At 35.7% G+C, this 21824-nt stretch overlaps 1 protein-coding gene across 3 annotated transcripts in view; it reads right to left on the bottom strand.

Moving 5' to 3' along the window:
* Positions 1-1353, bottom strand: part of LOC138804772 (mannosylglucosyl-3-phosphoglycerate phosphatase-like) — a 33171-nt gene extending 31818 nt beyond the window's left edge. For all 3 annotated transcript variants that reach the window (XM_069989199.1, XM_069989201.1, XM_069989200.1), the window contains exon 1: positions 998-1353. In XM_069989199.1, coding sequence (XP_069845300.1) covers positions 998-1185 — 188 coding nt within the window. In that variant the 5' untranslated portion in view covers positions 1186-1353. The remainder of the gene's footprint in view (positions 1-997) is intronic.
* Between the last annotated feature and the right edge of the window lie 20471 nt (positions 1354-21824).

Raw genomic sequence — 21824 nt, forward strand, 5'->3', positions numbered from 1 at the left:
TGCTCTACATTGAGCTACATCTCCAAGCCTACTGTGCTTTCTAAATCACTCTAAGGTCATGGGTTCATAAGAGTCTCAGAAAAAGAAGAGGACAAGTCTGTATTTTAGGTCTCTAATAATTAGTAGTTATAGATGCCTGCCAGCTGATACCTGCTAAAATACATTTAAGGGGAAATGCTGGCATTTATTAAATGTTTACCACCAGTTCAACATTATTACTGATTCTTTCTATAACCTGCCTTTTTGTGTGTGTGTGAAAATACTGTACAGAGGGGTTACAATTGCATGGGCAAGATAGTGAGTACATTTCTTATCAAGCATTGTAGCCTCCTCCTTTGTTTACCCTTCCCATCCCTTCCCAGCCTCCCGGTCTCCCCACCCAATCCTCCCCCCCCCAAAGTTGTAAAGTTCGTTTTTGACATGACAACTTGTACTTCTCATTGTTGCAACGGATCCACCTGTATCCCCTCCATAAATTGTACTGACATCTAATACAGTGAAAGCAGGGGTTATACTGTGGGGGAGGGACATACAAAGCAACAAAGAAATCATCTTATAAATGTGTATAACCTGCCTTTTAACTGGGGGTGGGGGCATTTTTTACAAATGATCCAACAGGGGGTCAAGAAGGAAGACTTCTCCAAGACACAAGCAGTGGAAAAGCCGGGTGTGTACCCGGGTCTGGATAAAACAAGTCCACCTCCCATGCTATCTATTTAAATAGGAGCTTTCCCCCTTGGGGCCCATGCAGGCCGAGCCGCAGGCCTCCCTCCTTGGCCCAGCCCCCGTCTCCCGGGGGGCGGGGGGGGGGGTCACCAACGCCAGGTTTGCTAACCAGGCCCAGCAAGGAGGCCGGTCGGTGCCCGGGAGGGTCTGCGTGGTTCCCAGAAGCCCAGCCCGCGTCCACGACCCTTGCTGCCCGTTTTCTCCCCCTGCCCCGCACCACCCCGCATTCCCCCCCCCCCCAGGCCCCGGCGGGGAAGATGGCGGCCCACACCTCGCAGCGCCTCCCACGGGCTCCTCGGGCCGCGGATCCACGTCATAAACGTCGTTGAAGTGAAGGATGGTCAAATCGCAGGGGCCCAGGTCTCCAGGCCGCTCCCCCCAGGTCACCAGAGCGGGCTCCGCCTCCAGCCCCGAGGACTGCGGCGGTGCCAAGGCTGGAGGCTTCTCCGCAGTCTCCATGGCCCGGGGAAAGGACTAGGCCGAGGCTCAGCTCCGCAGCGTGTAGAATGGAGGCCGGAGCATGCGCAGTACATGACGTGACGTGCAGTGGCACGAGCCACCTAGAGTGGTGGCCTAGAGCTCGTCTGAAGCCTCTGGCCCACTTGGAGGACCTAGATAGGACTGGAGGCCCCGCCGTGGCCTTGTGGGCCTTGAGGACCACTCAGTGCCCTTGTTTCTTAGCATGAGTGAGGCAAGTGTCAGACTAGCAGAGCTCATAGCTCTGAAAGCCAACGCCCATAACTTTAAAGTCGTCGTGAACGGTTTTCCCCCTTGTGATCCTCACAACTCTTCAGGGAACTGTACCTGTTCACAGGAACATAGGGTGGAGGCTAGCCATCAATGACTTTTGAAAGACAGCTTTTGTCTACACCTGATTCTGTGCTTCATCCTGTGACTGAAGAGGTCTTTCCATTAATCTATTAATTTAAAAATAATTAAATACCATATACCAAGCATTTATGCATGGAACTGAGTCTAATAAAAATAAAGTCCACCTTTACTCTGGGGCACATGATGGTTTTTATTTTATTGTATTTGTGTGTATGTTTTGTTTTGTGTTTACTTTGTCTTTACCACGTTCTTTCTAGACTGTGTTATAATACCCAGAGCCTTTTTCTGCTTCTACTGTAATCCAGGTGACCTTTCCTTCTTTTGGCTTTACTTAAGACGCAGGCAATTCACAATTTGTTTTCTTGTTTACCACAATCCTTCGTTTGTGGTTTTCTATCACATCTGCTATGACAGTGCAATGCTACTGTCTTTTGTTGTGGTATGAGCTCTGACAGTCCTATAAGAAGGGACCAAGTGAAAAACTAATGCTTCTATTCAATTACATTTTACACCAGTTATTGTGGGCTGATGGAATCCATCCAGTCAATCAATAAGGTTCCTCAGAGTGCTGCAACCCTTTGGAATATTGCCAGTTGATCATTTGCTCAATTGAGATTGGATTAAATGGATACATCTGGAAGAATACAATGTGTCAACTTTGATAAAATAAGAAAAATGAAACCTGGAACAAATAAGTTAAGGAAATTAAAACAGTAGCAAAGACTCTCCTTTTAAAAAGCTACAGGCCAACAATGTTCAGCAAGTGAGTTGTAATGAAGTGGCTTGTTCAGTCTAGGGTTATGAAATTAGTGCAAATCAAGGTACTACAGGCAGAGGAAGATAAACCAATAAACATTTTATTTATGGTTATGGCTATAAAATTAGTTAAAATATAATTTCTATAGTCCATTTGAAACTAGCATTGCTTTGAGCATTGATCAGAGGACTATTAAGATTGCCTTAACAAGAGAAAAATATATCATTGTAAGTTTCTATATTATTATGTGGAAATAGAAAATTAAATGAATATTGGCAAATTGTGTAACAATGTCTTTGATTAAGTTAGTTGTTATTAATCCATCAGCATGTAAGGAATAAAGAAAACTTTCTTGACTTGGTAAACCAACCTTAAATATGTTCCCTTTCAGACTAGGAGTAAAGCAAGGCTGACCTCTATCACCACTTCCATTTAACAGATTATTAAATATCTTGGAAAGTACTGCAAGGGAAAAAAAGAAATAAAACAAGAGAAAAATCACTGGATATACTAGATTAAGAAAATAAACGACAAAACAAGATCACCCAATAGAAACAGAAAAGACATTTGATGCAATCCCGTGGACATTCCTAATCAAATGTCCAACAAATGAGAAACAGAAATGAAATCTAGCTGATAAACAGCATCTGTGTAAAGCTTAGAGTGAAAAAATTTGGAAAGACAAGGATTCCCACTTTTATCACTACTGCTCAGCTTTTTTCTGTCTTTGTAAGAAAGGTTTATTTTTATTAGCATGATAATTTCCAGTGTTATCCATTTTCTTGGAAATGATATGATTTCAATTTTTATGACTAAATAAAGCTCTATAGTGTACATATACATATTTTTTACTTTGTCCTAACCAGTATAATGAGGCAAGAAAGAAACTAAGACCTAAACTGGGGGAGGGGAGAAATTATTTTTGCATGACATAATTTGACACATAAAATTTGGAGGAATCCAAATATTCAAAATATATATTCATGGACTATATGGATGGAAATACTTTATTCTACCATCACATATTTTGTAAATCTAATATTTTAAAAGTTAAGTTTGTTTTAAAAGTCTGAATACCAAATATCTTTGAACTAATAAAGAGGTTCAACAAAACTGCAAAATCACAAGATACACAATCAATTTACATACATCAATAGTATCTCTTGACACTATCAATGATCAATCTGAAAAAAAATGAAAGTAAGAAAATCCCATTCACAATAGCATCCAAAGGAACAAAAGTACTTAGAAATAAATTTAAAAGACATGGTTGCCTGTACATCAAAAATCATAAAAACATTCTTAAATTCTTAAGAAAAATCAAAGAAGTAAACAAATGGAAAGATATTATTCATGGATTTAAAGACCCAATATAAGTATCGATTTGATATAAAATAATTTATGGCCAACATAATCTCTGTCAAAATTCAAACAGGTCTTTTTATAGAAATTCAAAAACTAAGTTTAAAATTTATATGAAGCTGGGTGCAGGTGGCTCACGCCTGTAATCCTAGCTACTCAGGAGGCTGAGATCTGAGGATAACAATTCAAAGCCAACCTTGGCAGGAAACTCCATGAGACTCTTATCTCCAATAAACCACTAGAAAACCAGAAGTGGTGCTGTAGCTCAAGTGGTAGAGTGCTAGCCTTGAGCTGAAGAGCTGAGGGATAGCGCCCAGGCCCAGAGTTCAAGCCTCACAACCAACAAAATAAATAAATAAATAAATAAATAAATAAAAATTTATGAGACTGAAAAGGACAAGAATTCACAAAACTAAAAACAGAACAAGATCATTTATTTTCCATTCCATGAGGTATTTTTCCTCAACTCTGTGAAAATATCATAATGATTACTTTGAAGTTTTGATCTCTGCTACATCAATATCTGCATTCATTTGTCATTTTTAAAGTTGACTCCCATCTTTACTGATGCTTTCATGTACTGCTCCTTTTGTATGTCTGATAGTATTTGGTTGAAAATGAAACATTATATAATGATCATCTATAGTAACTTAAATCCTGTTGTGCATATCAATATAATCCTTTTGTTTCAAAGAATACTTTCTTGAATTCAAATTGCAAACTGTCTCTTCTCTGTTTGGCAATTATTGATGTACACATGCTTATGAAGTACAAGATCCTGATTCAACTTCAAGGGCACAATAACTGGAAGGGAACTTAGCTTAAAAGGCATGTTTGGAGAAGAGCTCAAGTATTTCAACTTTTAGGATACATGTTTGGTTAATTATATTTTATTTTTTACACTGTATTTTTTCTGGTGTGGTCCTTCTTTCTGTAAGTTCAGTTGGACAATGCAGGTGACCATAAGTCATGATAAGAAGTAGAATTAAAAGTCAATTCCCAGACTAATGTTTAAGAAAGCTTCAAATGTATTGGCTATGGCATTGTTTTTGATCATTTTAGAAGTCTCTCAATAGGAATAAACAAACAAAAACCTAGGAAACAGCATTCGAAGTTGTGTATAGATTTCTCTGAGAGCTCTTTGATTTCCCTCTCCAAAGGAAATGAAATCATATCTTTGATAAATAAGTAGGCTATTTTAAAGCCCTCTGCTTAAGAGAATAAAGTTTAAAAAATGAATTGTAGATCTCAAGGGAAAACAAATAGAATGTTCTCCATTTCTTCATATGTACACATTCTTCATACCACCCTCAGGAAAATGACTTAACTATTAACCAAGGATGGAAATATCTAATTGGTCATTTCTATTTTGTAATTGTCGTGTGTATAGTTAAACTGTCAGACTTACAGAATCTAGACAAATTTGTCATACCACACATGATCATATGACTACAACATTAAAAAGACAGTTTGCAGGGGAGGGGGAGGTTGCTCTCACTGTTACTACAACAGTTAATATTTTCAATTCCTTTCAAACAAAAGCTGAGAAAAGTGAAGTAAAAAGTAATAATGATTGCTTTTTTTATTTTTTCCAGTTGTGGGGCCTGAACTCTGGACTTGGGCGCTATCCCTGAGCTCTTCAGCTCAAGGCTACTTCTCTACCACTTGAGCCACAGCACAATTTCAGCTTTTTCTGCTTATGTGGTTCTCAAAAATTGAACCCAGGGCCTCATGCATGCAAGGCAAGCACTGTACCACTTCCCAGCCCTGCTTTTCCTACTACACGTTTCTTTCAAAAAGAAAATGGGAAATTATTATTTGTGGGTAGAAAGCAAAAATAATTAACAGTATAGAAAATGATAATATTGCCAATGTTAGACTTCTTAAGTTATAAAGATATTTGAACTATCGTGGTTAATGGGAAGGGCAATAATAAAAGAATATACACAACTATCCAAGTGTAAGACTGAAAAATATTCAATCTCAGCAGTAATGAACTAGCAAAGAATTGGGTTATAAATTTCTTGAATTTAGGCTCCTCAGTTGTAACAAATGCATACTTTAGGTAGGGAATATTGATAATGTTACATACATGGATATAGGGGAGTATATACAAAGTTTCTGACCCTTTTCATTTTTCTAAAAACTACAACTGCTCTTTAAAAATGAGGCCTATTGAAAAAATCCTATTGTCAAAATAGTGTATGAAGAGATAAAATTCTACCTCCATACTCTTACGTCCTGGCTAACCTTGATAATTTAAACTGACTTAAGGTAGTTTGACAAAAGGCACACACACACACAAGATATATGATACAGCTCCATGTGACACAAAAACCTTCTTTGGGAAAGGAAAACCCAGAGGATTTTTTGAGTCAATCAGTGGTATAATGAATTGCTTAAAGAAGCAAATTATGAATGTGATAAGGCAAATAGCTTGAGCTAAAGGAAGTTAATTAAGAGTTATTGCACAGACCCTCCTCTGCTTCAATCTTCCGGCCTTGATAAGAATTTTCTTCTCTTCTTGGTATTGTGAGTTCTCTTACATGAGAATTTCAGTCACTGCTTTAAGAAACATAGCAGAATCAGAGTAGAGTGTGGTTGGGCTAGATGGTGGACTAGAAACTTCCATTGACTCTGTGAATGTGAAGAACAAGGCTAACAAAGAACAGATTTGAGTTAACATCAAAAAGAGAAATATTGAGGAAGAAAGCTGAAAATACAAAAGGAAGGTAAGCGAGATGCCACTGGTGACAGACTAGCAATTCTACCTGCAGGCTAATCCTACACTCCCCATAAACCTTAAATACAGGGCAGGAAATTAGGTGATAGCAACTATTCCTAGTGCACTCCACTTCAACTCAGAAAGCTTCAGCAAATCACCAATTTAAAAAAAGGTATATTATTTTAGACTGAAATACTCTGGATACTTGAAAATGAAGAACATTCACAAATCAAGAAACTTCAGTGAACCCTTCCACAGTGTCTGTGGGAAAGACAACCTCAGGAGGTAGTTGTGGAGAGCAAGAATGTCTATCATGTACCATGTAAGACATTTAATAAGCTGAGAGTTCAGTGAAGGCCATAGTGATCAGTAACTCTGCCTTTGCTGACAAGAAGTAAGGCCCAACACTTGAGGATCACTGAGGATACAATATACCAAGCTCATGACAGCTTGGCCTCCAGAAGCTGCATATTATTTGCATGTGTTTACTGCTATGTGAGAGTGAGAATTCTGAGGCCAAAGAACTATATGATTTCCCCCAATCGTCTTCCCTTCCATAGGGTGGTAATCTTCTAGGTAAGCCTGGTGAGTTGGGTAGCCAGAGTGCCTGAGGCTCCTAGTTCCCCTTCAAGATCAAAACACTGCACAGTGTACACTGTCATTCTCCAATGCCTTTTGAGGATACCACTAAGCTGAGACACTTGCTTCTGCCATGGTACAACATGGTGGGGAAGTTTGGGCGGCATGTGGTAACTTTCCTCAAGAAGTAGTGGCAATGTGTCTTGTTGCCAGGAGTAGCTTAGGCTTGGAGGCCTGAGAATGTGAGCTCCGTTGTAACAACCCTGTCACTATAATGTTACGTCCAGCCTCAGCAGTGAGAATGCTTCAACTGAAATATTACAGGTGACTGAAACTGTCAAATGATTTGGCCTCAGATGTAAAAATCCCAATGCAGAAACATAAGAAATATGAGAGTGAGTGAGTGAGTGAGTGAGCAAGAGAGAAAAGAAAGTGAGTCAGAGACAAAGATAGAGAGACAGTGAACTTTTCCAGAAGTCAAAAACTCTACAGTCATGAACACTAATGATAATGAAGAGGATAAATCTCAGACATAAAATTATTATAATAATGCTCAATGAGAAGGTTACATGGTAAAACACCTGCACAGCAACTATAAATGAGGTATCGATAACATTAAAGAGGAAACCAAAAGCACTTTAATGAATTTTTTTAAAGCTGAATGAAATAAGAAAGAAAATATAGAACATGAACTCAATAAACCATAAAGAAATCCTTTTAAAAACCGAAATTCTAGAAATTAAAACTTAAACAGGAAAGTCAGTTGAAAGGCTTGCCAATAACTGAATTAAATTGAAAGCAGAATAACAGGGCTTGAAGACAAAATAGATGAATTATACCATTTAAAAAAGTTTTAAGTACTAACAAAAAATGCATTTCTCTGGAACACAATTAAAATACCACACTTAGGAATCATGAGCATAAAAGAAGGATAAGAAATACAAATTAAAGCCATCGAAATATGTTCAATAAAACAATAGGAGGAAAATTTCCAAATGATGAGAAAGAGATAGTCATCGAGATACATAACACTGATAGAATAACAAAGTGAAAAAATAAACAAAAAACACTGTCATATTCTAGGTAAAATACTAAGTATAAATACATGAGAAAGAAATGTTGAGAGAAAAGTGCCATTTCATATGAAAAGTGCTACATCCCATTAAAATAACAGGCTTTTCAAAGATCTTTAAAAGCAAGAAGAGCACAGAATAATGAATTTCAAGTACTGAAAATAATGTAGACTACTACATCCAATAGCTCTATTATTCATAATTGAAGGACAAATAAAAACCCTCCCCAATAAATAAAAACCAAAGTGCTGCTGATCACATATATGGTATATAACATGTGAGCACCGTTATATATTACAGACTGTGATAGACAATTTGCTCCAGGAAAGTTAGAATGAACTTGTGACTTTAAATGAGCATCATTAATCCACAATATGGTGAATTTCCAGAAATTATGTAATCACTTAATCACAATCAAAAAAAAAAAAAAAGAACCTCGGGGAAGGGAGGGAGGGAGGGGATGGAAGGGGGAAAACAATGGAGGGGGTAACAATGTTCAAGAGGAAGTGTACTCATTACCTCACTCATGTAACTGTAACCCTCTGTATAGTATCTTTACAATAAAAAAAAACAACAAAGGACCTTGTGACCAGTACACCACAATCTTGGAAGACTTTTAGAGGAATCCTACACGCATAATAGGAAAACAATCATAATTATAAAAATAGATAAAAAATTCTCAATAAGATACTTGCAAATCATATATAATGCAGTCATTATAAATCATACACAATGCAGTGAATGTTTTTAGTGTACACTATGTAAAAATTGAACTATGTAACTTGTAGAAAGGGAGAGCAAGGAGAAACGGACAGGAGAATGAAGAAAGGGTGACATTGTCAAGAATCATTGTACTCATAACCTGACTTATGGAATTATAACCCCTTCATACAACTACTTCATAACAGCAATAAAATACAAAAACTATGCACTATGAAAAAAGTTTCATTACAAGTTTGCAAATAAATAAACATCATAGCACACATAAAGAAAATAATGGGCAAATATCAAGTAATCATCAGAATAGATGCCTTTACAGCTTTCAGATAAAGTCATTGGCAAAATTTAACACCTGTTGATGATATAAAACCCTGAAGGATCCAGGCACTGATGTCTCATGTTTGTAATACTAGCTACTCTGGAAGCAGAGATTTGAAAGTTTGAGGTTTGAAGCTAGCACTGGTTTAAAAAAAATTCTATAGATTCCATTTCCAAAATAACTAACAAAAAGCAAGGCTGAAGTTATGGTTCAAGTGATAGAGCACCAGCCTAACTACAAGGCCCTGGGTTCAAAACCCAGTACTGAAAACAAAAATCTCTTAAGAAACTTGGAATAGAAGAAATATATCTATATATGATAAACTTATAGCCACCATCATATTAAGCAGGGAAAAACTAAAGCTATTTCCTCTAAAGTCAGCAATGACACAACCTAAAATCTGGTGAGACCAAGAATCAGGATACAGAAGAACAATTAATTCAATTAATTAAACAAATGAATTTGACAGACAATTCTCAAATAATGTACAAATGGCATATAAATTGTTATATGCAGTAAGTCTCAACATCCTACTTATAAAGGAAATGCAAAAAAATGACATAAGATTTAATCTCATCCTACTAAGAATAATTATCACCAGGAAAACAAAAACAACAACAACAAAACAACAAATGTTGAATATGAAAGGAAAAAAGAACTCTATATATTCTTGATGGGAATATAAGGTTTTTCCAAAAATTGAAAACAGCTGTCCAACTCCTGGGTATATACCCAAAGGAATCAATGGCAACATACAGTAAAGATTCCTACACACCCACGTATATAGCAACATTATTATCAACAGCCAAGCTATGGAATTAACCAATTAAGGGATCTACTCACAAATGAACTGGTAAAGAAAATATGGCATGTATTGATCTTATTTAGCCACAGAAGAAGAATAAAATTGTGCTTTTTGCAGAAAGTTAGATGTAACTGGGGATTATTATCATGTTTAAATAAAACAGGACAGACTCAGAAAAAGTATTACATCTTTTCTCTTATAAGGGTATCTATTCCCTTTGAGGGATAATCAATGAAAGGAAGAAACTGAAAGAAGATGGATAAGAGGTGAATAGGCTCAAAGTGCATCATATGAGTGTATGAATAAAGAATAATAAAATTCATTTAAAATTCTTAAGTGTTGGGAGTTTTCTTTTTCTTCTTTTGTAAAATATAATTTTATTGTTATTATTAAGGTGTTGTATAGAGACGTCACCATTTCGTAAATCAGGTCATAAGCACATTTCTCTTTAGACAATATTTCCCCTACCCTTGGCTTTCTTCCAGTTTCCCCCTCCCATCTCTGCCCCCAAGTTGCAGAGTTCATTTTCCATATGCCTACTTAGTAACATGAGTGACTTTTCTTTTTAAAATAAGAATCAAATAGGAAAAAAGTTCAGGGTTATTTTACAACTTTTTAAATTCATTTTCCTTTAATTCAAAATAACACACCAGAGGCACATCTTTGGGCAGAGTATTCTTAACTACTTAAACAGCAAATAGATCATTTTTAATTATAGAATTAACATGGATTTACTGAGTTAAAACCTAAATTCTGGTGGTTCTAGTTCAATTAATTTGATACAACATGGTGACAAATTTTATAATATATGTTAAAGATTTTGTAACACATGCTTACAGATAGGACTCATTTTAAGAACATGTCATATGGATATATTGTAAAATGCAAACAAAGACAGTTACCATTATGCCACTTATATAGAAAGAACTGGAGACTTTTTTTAAATCCTGAGGAAATAAATAAGCAATTCTTGTCATCCAAAAGGGAAACTATTATGCAATCAATGACTTGACTTTTTAAGTAGTTTTAAAGGATAAGAAAAATTCCAATAGTAAAGTGAAAAGCAAACCTACAAACAGCAAATGTAGTAAAATGTTTTAATATCACAGGCAAAAAAAGATTAAAATATATCAATATATTGCCTTTGGAATTTTATGAGTGTTAAGAATATTCTGATTACTTTCCTTTACTTCTATTGTCTTCAAATTTTTAAACTATAACCTTGTCTTCTTTGCTGAACAATTTATAGATTATACAACTGCATATAGAGATAATAATTGCTTTCCAATTCAATTCTTTTTATTTCTTCATCTTTCCATGTTGGCTAGGATATCTAACACAATTTCATGCAAGGAGTTATGGCAGATACCTCTTGCAGTTTTACAGATCTTAAAGGTAATGTTTTCAGTGCTTCATCACTGTGAATGTTATCACTAAGATTTTTGTAAACATGCTTTATGAAGCTTAGTAATTTTCACTTACTTTCTAGCTTGCTCGGGTGTTTTGTGGAATTTCTATCCACTTTCAACACTGATTTTATCTGATAAAACTATACTGTCATTTTTCTTCTTTAAGCTGATAGTATAAAAATCCAGCAATTTGTGGAAATTTATTTTGAAATAGTTACAGATCCACAGGTAATTGAGACATATTTTTGTACAGACAGTGTGTATGCCTTCACTGAATTTCTCTCAATGATTGCATTGTATGTATATAATCATTAACAATAATGAAAACTTGGAAAATGACGTTACAATGTGGGGATATAAATCTATACTTTCTTGCATACATAGCTTGTGTAGAATTTACTGCAATCAAGATACAAAACTATCCTGTTACCACAAACATTCAAACAGCCAAATAAACAGGTTGACTGAGCCAGTTAATATAAGGCTGCCATTGTCTGTGCTGTTCCCTTCTTTCCCACTTTTGTATGACTTCATTGTCATGTCACAGACATGTTGAAGGACTAAATTCATGAATATATGCTTCTAGAGATGCAAACAATTACATCAGGACCCTGTCTGTTTCCCCTGGCTTCATTGTCAGGTAGGTTTTCTTTATTATGTAGAAAGAGGACCTATATGAAGCTTATGATTTCCATCATTTACACAACTGGTAATTCCAGATGAAGGAGTAAGGCCCTCTTTGCCTTAATCTTCATAATAAATAGTAAAAAGACACTGAATCCTGTACCTACCTTCAGAGCAGTCATATATCTAGAGGATAGAAGCTTTGATTGCCCAGATTTAGCTGTAGAACTTCCTTCATGGTATGCAAAATGAAGCCAAAAACCTATAGCTGCTCCAATCAGAATCACATGCAAAGGAAGAGAAGTAGATCCTAAAAAAGTAAAGTAGCCTTATGTTACTAGGGATAGGAAAGCAACTAGAAGCAAAGCTAAACCCTACTTCAGTAACAATGATGAACAGCCTCAGTTGAGAATCATTGTGCTATACAGTCTCCTGAAGAATTATTCATTAGTGAAGGATTTAAATTCCACTCCTACCAGGAGAATTCTCAGACATACATTTGACTGTAACTTTTTAAAAACTGTATTTGATATATTATGCATGTACCATTTCTCTAGAAAGTCTCACTGCCACCTCTATTTAACACATATTCATCTAGCTAATTATTTTCCCAAAAACTGCTTTTTCCTCTGGATTTGATATTTTAGAGGGAAAGAATTCCTCATGCTTCTAAACATAAAACTCTGGAGACATTCTTGATACTCCCCTTTTCTATCATCTAAATTCCTACCTATCTACCACTTTCCTTTTCCACTATATTTTTTGAAGTTTAGGCTCCCTTGGGGAAATAATCAGTCTCTGTATAATCTCTGCCTTATCCATTATAATTCTCAAAATAATGCTAGACTTTCCAAAAATAAAAAATAAATCAATTTTCTCTATTGCTTTTAGGATGAAATCCAAAATACTTAGCCTGGTATTTTAAGATTTAGTATAAGCTGGCTCCAACTGGCTTTTCCAAACTTATTGATTATTATTTGCTTATGTAAACCCTCTGTTTTAACAAAATAGATATAGATTTGTCATTTCCCACACTTGAACCTTCCATTTCTTCTTTTTGTGTGTGTGCCAGTCCTGGGGCTTGAATTCAAGGCCTGGGTGCTGTCCCTGAGCTTTTGTGGTCAAGACTAGCACTCTATCACTTGAGCCACAGCTTTAGTTCCTGCTTTTTGGTAGTTCACTGGAGATCATAGTCTCACAGAGTTTCCTGCCCAGGCTGTCTTCAAACCATAATCCTCAGATCCCAGCCTCCCAAGTAGATAGGATTACAGGCATGAGCTACCAGTGTCCAGCTCCTCAGGTTCTTTTATGCATCCTGATTCTCCTTTATATGCTTTCCCTGTTTTTTTCCTTATCTATGCCCAAACTCTACTCTTCACACCAACTTCAAATTCTTCCCTTCCTGAAACTTCTTTTGTAAAATAACTTCAGCAATGTACTGGCTCCCATCTCTGAACTTTCTGACCTATCACGTAATAAGTAACAAAATGCAAGTCTTTTTCTTCCCCAGTTATTATTAAGAAGTCACCATATGTGACAAAGCCAATTCAGTTTTACTTCCAGTTCCTTAGATATTTCCCTTAGGCAAATAATGTATAATGAAGAACAGATCTAAATTCAACCTGTTACCAGAGGGTAGGGACCTCATATGGCTGAGTCTCCATCAATGAGGTCATTAACTTGCAGCCTGTCTGTGTTCCTAAGAGTGTTGTACTGAACTTCTGCTTTGAATTTTCATCACTTTTCCAGTTCCTTCTGGAGACTGGGGTCCTCCAAATCTCTGAGACTTCAGAATCTTTTTGAGGGAGCTTGCTTTCCTCTTCCTCTGGATACTGGGAGACTCACTCCCAACAGACTGTTCTCACAAATAATTCAGCTGCCTGACATGTGGCTTGCCGTTTCTACATCTGTTGAAATTTCCCTTCGGTATCCCTAGAAATTAGCAAAGTGGGTATATGAATTCTGTTCGTTTGATAAAGTTTTAATTTTAGTCTAATTTTAGACTTAGGGAAAGGTTATGAAAGTATAAAACAGTAAGTTCCTACAGACCCTTTATCCAGCTTCCCCTAATGTCAAATGCTTAATCATGGTGCTTTGGCTTAACATAAATACATTCATATTATACAAAACTAAACACAAAATTACTGACCCAAATGTTACAGGCTATTAAAAATGTCCTTCTCTAATTTCATACCTAATTAAGGATATCAAATTGGTTAATCCCTTCTGATTTTTCAGTGTCTCAGTCTTTGTTTATGACTGTGAATTTCTTTTTCCAAAGAACATTAGTAAAGTTTTGGTAGTTCCTCAGTTTTACTCAGCCCTCATTTTTGTTTTTCTCCTAATGTATTTATTTTTAAAATTTTAATTAACACATAAAGGTTGTATATATATAGGACATCATGTTATAAAATTAGCCAAATTACATTTGGCTATTCATGGTTATACAATGGCTAAGCCATGTGAATTATCACTTGCATGATTTACATATTCGTTGTAATTGTATGATAAGAAATTCATACTTCCTAAGCACTTTTATGACATTATTACTACTACTACTATTACCACTACTACTATTATCTGTAGTCATTATTATATAATGGATCTCTTAAATTTATTTGACTCAAATATCAAAATGCCCAGACCCTGGCAACATAGATCATATTTTTATGGCTTTTTTTCTTTTTTTAGCCAACAGAAAAAAAGAGGAACAGAAAGAGAGAAAGAGAGAGAGAGAGAGAGAAAAGAAAAGGAAAGGAAGGAAAGAGAAAAAACTCTTTAATAAAATCAGACCTCTTTTGACATTTGTATGGATCTGAATAATTCTAACAAAGAAAACTAAACAGCTCCCTTGCCAAAGGTCAATGCTCCTTGTCCCAATACAGTCAAAACTCTCTTCTTACCTACTTTAATCATGTCTCACAGTCAGGCACAACTTATAACATTTCACATTTGTATCTTCAATTGATATCTGGTCCTGCAGCTCTAAAGGTGGGAACTGTGTTCTCTGATTTCTTGGGCTTCTATTGCATAATCTAGTTGATAATTGTTTGATTTGATGGTTAAAAAATACCTTTTAACACTATACTAAATTCAGTGTAATCCATTTTCCTTTACCTTTCTAATGAAGTATTATTAATCATTCAATATTAATTTCTTACTTTTCAGTATATTTCCTCTACTGAGCCAGGTTCAAATACGTTCTCCAAACACCTAGTATTTCCCATTACACTTATCTAAGAACCTTTTGGTAAATTCTATTACAACTATAGAGTTACAGAAAGATTAATTTCATTAAAAAATTAACATGCACACAAATCTTTTTGTGTAACTTTATTAGCACCTTTAAGTACACACAAAAGTAGTAAAGATAAAAACACTGACACTTGCTTTTGAAAATTTCTGTATTAATTCATCTTTATTCCTTTCTTGTCTATTTTTATTTTTCTTTTGATACCTGGACTAAGAGAATATTATTTCAGCTTTTCTCTTAATATTGATGTCATATAGAACAAGATTATTTTATATCTTCAGTCAACATAGATACTAGGGCAGACTTCAATTTTAAAAGTGGTATTTAGAGCGCCAAGGAATTAGTGTCAATATTAAGATATAGAAAAGTTACATTTTCTTCACTTGGTTAATACTAGAGACCTTATTATAGAGCATAGGTTCAAATATTTGAGGAAAAAACAAAACAAGAATATGCACATCTTAGAAGAAGAGCAAAAGAATTAAAATACTTTTTTCTGAAAGCAGGAAAATGACTTCCAATAGATCTCTAAGGAGACAAGAGTTACTATCAAGAGAATATTGGCCTCATTTAACCTGTGGTCATGTTACAAGACAATATAGCTGGTGATGGACTGTACACTGGAAGTGCTGAAAAAAACCAAAGGTACTACATGTACATTAGCTTCCTTCCAAATAGGAAGTAGATACACTCTACCAAGGTAGCATAACAGTGGCATCAAGGAAGTCCTTCCTACTTTCACAGAAATGGAGAGAGGGCATTCTTCAAGGAAATAGAAGAGATAATCCAAAAATTCATATGGAACAATAAAAGACCCTGAATAGCAAAAACGATCCTTCACAGAAAGAACAGTGCTAGAGGAATATCAATATCAAATTTCAAACTCTACTACAAGGCCATAGTAATCAAAATAGCTTGGTATTGGCACAAGAACAGACCTCAGGAACAATGGAATAGAATTGAAAACCCAGAAATGAACCTACAAACCTATAGCCATCTAATCTTCAATAAGGGAGCTAAAAAAAATAGAATGGAAGAAAGACAACCTCTTCAGTAAATGGTGCTGGCAAAATTGGTTAACTACTTGTAGAAAACTAAAGCTAGATCCTTATATATCACCCTGCACCAGAATCAACTCCAAATGGATCAAAGACCTCAAAGTAAAAGCAGACACTCTGAAAACATTACAGGAAGGAATAGGAGAAACCCTAGGTCTCCTTGGCATAGGCCAAAATTTTCTTAATACAGACACAGAAACACAAGAAATCAAAGAAAGGTTGGACAAATGGGATTGCATGAAGTTGCAGAGATTCTGCATGGCAAAAGACATAGCTAGCAAGATCAATAAAAAGCCCACAGATTGGGAGAAGATCTTCACTAGCCATACAATGGACAAGGGTTTCATATCTAAAATATACCTGGAACTCGAAAAATTAAATCCCCCACAACAAATCCTCGAAGAAACAACTGCCCAATAAATAAGTGGGCTAAAGACTTAAAGAGAAACTTCTCTGAAGAGGAAAGAAGGATGGCCAATAGACACATGAAGAAATGCTCAACCTCCCTAGCCATAAAAGAAATGCAAACCAAAACAACATTGAGATACCACCTCACCCAAGTTAGAATGGCTATAATCATGAACTCTAATAACAACAGATGCTGGAGGGGATGTGGACAGAAGGGAACCTTACTGCATTGTTGGTGGGAGTGTAAACTTGTTCAATCACTTTGGAAAGTAGTGTGGAGGTTTCTCAAAAGACTCCACGTAGAGCTCCCCTATGATCCAGCAATCCCACTTCTGGGCATTTACCCAAATGATCACAAACAAGACCATACTAAAGCTACCAGCACAACTATGTTTACTGCAGCATTATTTACCATAGCTAAGATATGGAACCAACCCAAATGCCCCTTAGTAGATAAATGGATCAAGAAAATCTGGTATATATACACAATGGAATTCTATGCCTCCATCAGAAAGAATGACATTGCCCCATTTGTTAGGAAATGGAAAGATTTGGAAAAAATTATATTAAGTGATGTGAGCCAGTCCCAAAGAAACATAGGTCCCATGGTTTCCTTTATTTGCAAAAACTAATATATGTCTGAGACAAGCAGAAAAGATCAGATAACTTGATGTTAGGTGAAATGAACCCCAAGATAAGTATTCAAATTTTTTTTCATACAATTATTTCTAACATATTTATAAGATGGTTTCTAAAATATTTATAAGATGATTTCTTTGTTGCTTTGTATGTCCCTCCCCCATGGTATAACCCCTGCTCTCACTGTATTTGATGTTGGTATAATTTTGGAGGGGAAGGGCAAAAACAAATCTTTTAAATAGGGATTCAGGTGGACCTATTGCAATAATGAGATATACAAGTTGTTATGTAGAAAATGAACTTTACAACTTTGGCTGGGGGGTGGGTGGGGGGGAGGAGATGGGAAGTGATGGGAAGGGGAAACAAAGGAGGAGGCAACAATGCTTGATAAGAAATGTACTCATTATCTTGCCCATGTAATTGTAACCTCTGTGTACGGTATTTTCCCAATAAAAAAAAATCAAAAAAAAAAGAAAGAAAAAAGAAATGGAGAGAGGGGAAGAAGTCAAGCAAAGGGGTTATAAGTGATTTTATTCTGATAAGAAACCTCCATCAATTAGTGCCCTAGGAGGACCTCTTGCTCCCTAATAGAGACTCTCTTGTTCTCCTCCTAAAGGGAGAAGAAAGCCTAGGTCTTCCATGACCTAAAAGTTCAGAGGCATTCTTTCCCAACCTTGTTTTCTCTCCTCATTTCTGTCAGAGTACAAGACAGGCTAAACCACCATTTTGAAAGCCTGGTTTTTATTCTAACTCATCTGTCTTACTTCAAGTCTGACAGCAGACACTATTTCTTATGTTCAATGAGAAAATGGAATTACATTGCCCTAGGGGGAAATTTTGAACAGGTAGCAAAAAGAATGTCCATACTTTGGGGTTTGTGAGATTCTAGGACAAGTTAGTTCTAGAAGTTATAGAATCTTCTTTCCAAACCAGCTTTACAGAAGCAAACACAAGGCAAGTTCTGAGCTGACTTTCTAGTGGAGGATTCCATATCTTCTCTTACCACCTCTAATACATGAGAAGTTTACTAAGTAGACTGAAAATTCAAGGGATCTAATGCCCCTAAATCCCAATGCCAGCTACTAGTGTTTTTGTAACCCTCTCTTCGTTCAGTAGATTGTTTCATGTATGTATTCTAAGGACTTAGACACTTTTATTTATCTATTTACTTATGAAGACAGGCTTTTGCTATATAGTCCAGGTTGGCCTCAACCTTGTAATTCTCCTGCCTCAGCATTCCTAGTGCTGGGACTAGAGGTAGGCACCATCACACTTGGCAGGATCTAGACACATGAAACCTCTAGTTTATTTTCAATATTGAATTGAAACCAACAATACTGAATTTCTATTAAGTACTCTTAAAAATTGTCCAAGACTTTTTTTGTTTGAAAAACAATAGTGAATTTCCATTCATTTGTACATTGGACACTTTCTTTCTTCTCTAGCCTCGCACTTTTTGTTCCTATAATTGAGACTTATTAAAGCAACCCTTGCCTTTGTTTGTAGGCTGATTAGTCTCTTCTTTTTAAAAGTGTTCTTTAAAAAGCACACAAATCAGAATTTTCATTCTGTAGCTATTAACGTGTCTCTTTCCTTATTTTCATTTGTAGTTTTTTCTATTCTATTTCTTAATCTTACAGCTCACTTATTATTTAGGCTTTATTCCTTCTACTCATTAGATACAATTCACAATGACTTTTTATACAAACATACTTTTCTAAGTTATTTTACAATGTAGTACCTCTGAGATTTCATATAGGTTACTCTTACATTCAGTTGGACTTCTGTCTTTCTAGCAGTTTCTGCTCCATATTTCCATTGCCTTTATCTCACCTCACCATCATCAGGACTTAATCCTCATTCCATCATCCTGGCTTTTTGTCTACTATATATATCCTTATTCCTTCCTGGAAAACAACATCCCTTCACAAGTCTTCTTAATTTTGCTTCTGAGTTTTAAATATATATCCCTAGCCCTAACCTATTGACTAGTGTTTTTATTTTTTTATTATATTGAGGAAAGCTCAGCTTTTAAAATTTCTCTAATTGGGAAATTTGGATTCATCTTTTCTATCTCACTTGGCCCTGTCTACTAGGGAACCATAATACTAACCAATACTGGAGTCTACTCTTTCAGAGATGGACTGCACCTACTCACTTATGTGAACAGGAATCTTGCAGCAATAACAGATAAAAAGGTAAGTGTGTATTAATAATTATCCATCAATAGATATTCCCTGCTAATGGTTTAGTACACTATGATATATCTATTTGTCTAGAATCTTATGCAGAAATACAAAATGGAGGTAGATATGGACCAATTCAGATGCTTCTCTGGTGGCATAGAGTTGAACAGAAAAAAAGACATGTTGCAGAATGACACAAGATAGGTCATTTCTATTTTAAATATATACACACATAAACAAAAAAATAAAATACTGAATAGTTTTCTTAGATATAAGTGTACAATTATTTAATATATAATCTAGAAGATTTATGCATAAGGCTTATAAGAAAGAGTACTTCTAAGGAGTTAAGAGAAAATGGAGGCTGGGTTGATAGTCAAAAAAGAAGTTTATCGTGTGTGTGTGTGTGTGTGTGTGTGTGAGAGAGAGAGAGAGAGAGAGAGAGAGAGAGAGAGAGAGAGAGAGAGAGAGAGAGAGAGAGAGAGAGAGAGAGAGAGAGCCAGACAGACAAATGGACATAGACACACACTGAAAGAAGGAGAGAGAAAATATGCAAAGGATCAGAGAATGAAATGTCCAGAATGGGCCAGAGCATGGATGCGTCAGGGGAGTTAAGGAGCTTGTTCTGCAGACACAGCTTGTCCCCTGCAGTGTTCCTTCAGTATGTGTTTCAGTACCGTTGGCAGGCTCATAAGTGTCCTCAAAGGAACCAAGTTTTGTTGGAAGAATGGCTACTGCAGACAGGGGTGGTGAAATCAGCAAAAGAAAACAGGGTCAGCAAAGCAGTAGCTAACAAGTATCTGAGCATGGGCGTGGTACAAATTAGGTCACAAATGTGATCTAGGCAAGTTGGGGGAGGGGCAGTATGAGGGGTAGAATCCTCAAAGCAGACTGGAGAGGTTAGCAAATGGGTACATATCAAGCAAGGAAGCTATCAAACCAGAGCTACGTGTAAATTTCAATTTCAAGGATACTTTTTGCATAAGAAATTGAAATACTTGTTGTTTCGTGTTAGATAAGTCATATTGTTTTCTAGTTGATCTCATTGTGAGAGATAGCTCTTTTGACCTTAAAACTTTCTTCTGTTTCTCCTTGCTTCTCCTTTTTTTAAACCTGTAAAACCAGATTTATTCTCCACTTGGATGATTATAATAGCTTAATAAATGGCTTCACTATCTCTTTGTTCTGATGTGTACTGCCTATCATTGCCAAATTAATTTTCTTAAAACAGCAGTTGCCTCTTAATTCACTTAATAGAGAAATGGCAATGGTCTTATTGTCCATGATCTTCGTAACCCAGTGTCAGAAACAAACTATTCTCTTCTGCTGTAAATAGTGCCCTAAAGCCTCTAAATAACATCAATTATGCCATTCCTTGCTACTACACCTCCCATCTTACTCATACACTGCATCGTTGATTTCTCGGCACTCTGGAGTTAAGCTTTCAAATCTACTTTTGCCAAAGTGTTGGAAATCAAATCAGTCCTTTGGCGTATTGATTTCCCTGGGTGTCCTGAAATACTATACATCTTTGTCATCCAACAAAAACTGTTAGATTTTTCTCTCTGCTAATCTATTTTCTGTTGCTCTAAATTAAAAAAAAAAAAAAAAACAGACCATCTGTCTTCCATGACTGACCCCACTGACTTTTATAGGAGCCTTTCTTTCACTTATTTTCACTTCAGATCAGACTCTTCATGCCTTCTACTCCTGAGTCTTTGCTGTTAGTCAACCTCTCACTAGCTCCTTCATATTTTCGTGTGTCCAATTTCTACCTATACTTCAAAACTTACCTAGTATTTTATTTTTATCTATATGGCTGTTCCTAGCACCTTCAGCCCATAGAGACTGATCCCATCTCTAAATGCAATACTTACATACCCAAAGCAATAATGACATATAATTTATTAATCTTCATTGTTTCATATATATGTGCTAATTTTTAAGTACCTAACTTAAAGAAAAATGACATATCTTTATTGTTACTATATCTTCTTATGTTTTTAATACACTGCCTTGCTAAGTATAAAATAAGTATAAAATAATGGGTTCATTTATGGTGCATATCTTTGAACAATATTTTTATTTCATTATTTATTAATTATATTTACTATCTGTAAGTAACTGTACAAAGGGTTACCATGCAACAGATCAGTTTATAGTACAATGAATCTTGAATATCATTCCATCACTTTCATCCATCACTCCAATCTACTTATCCCCTCAGTTTTCCTAGTTTCATAGGATATGCATTGAATAATATGACTGCATCCTAGACCTTCTTCTCTTTGAACAATTTTATATATATATATATGTATATATATATATATATACATATATATATATATAT

Source organism: Dipodomys merriami, unplaced genomic scaffold (assembly GCF_024711535.1).
Source record: "Dipodomys merriami isolate MVZ:Mamm:240054 unplaced genomic scaffold, mDipMer1.0.p SCAF_372, whole genome shotgun sequence".
NCBI lineage: Eukaryota > Metazoa > Chordata > Mammalia > Rodentia > Heteromyidae > Dipodomys > Dipodomys merriami.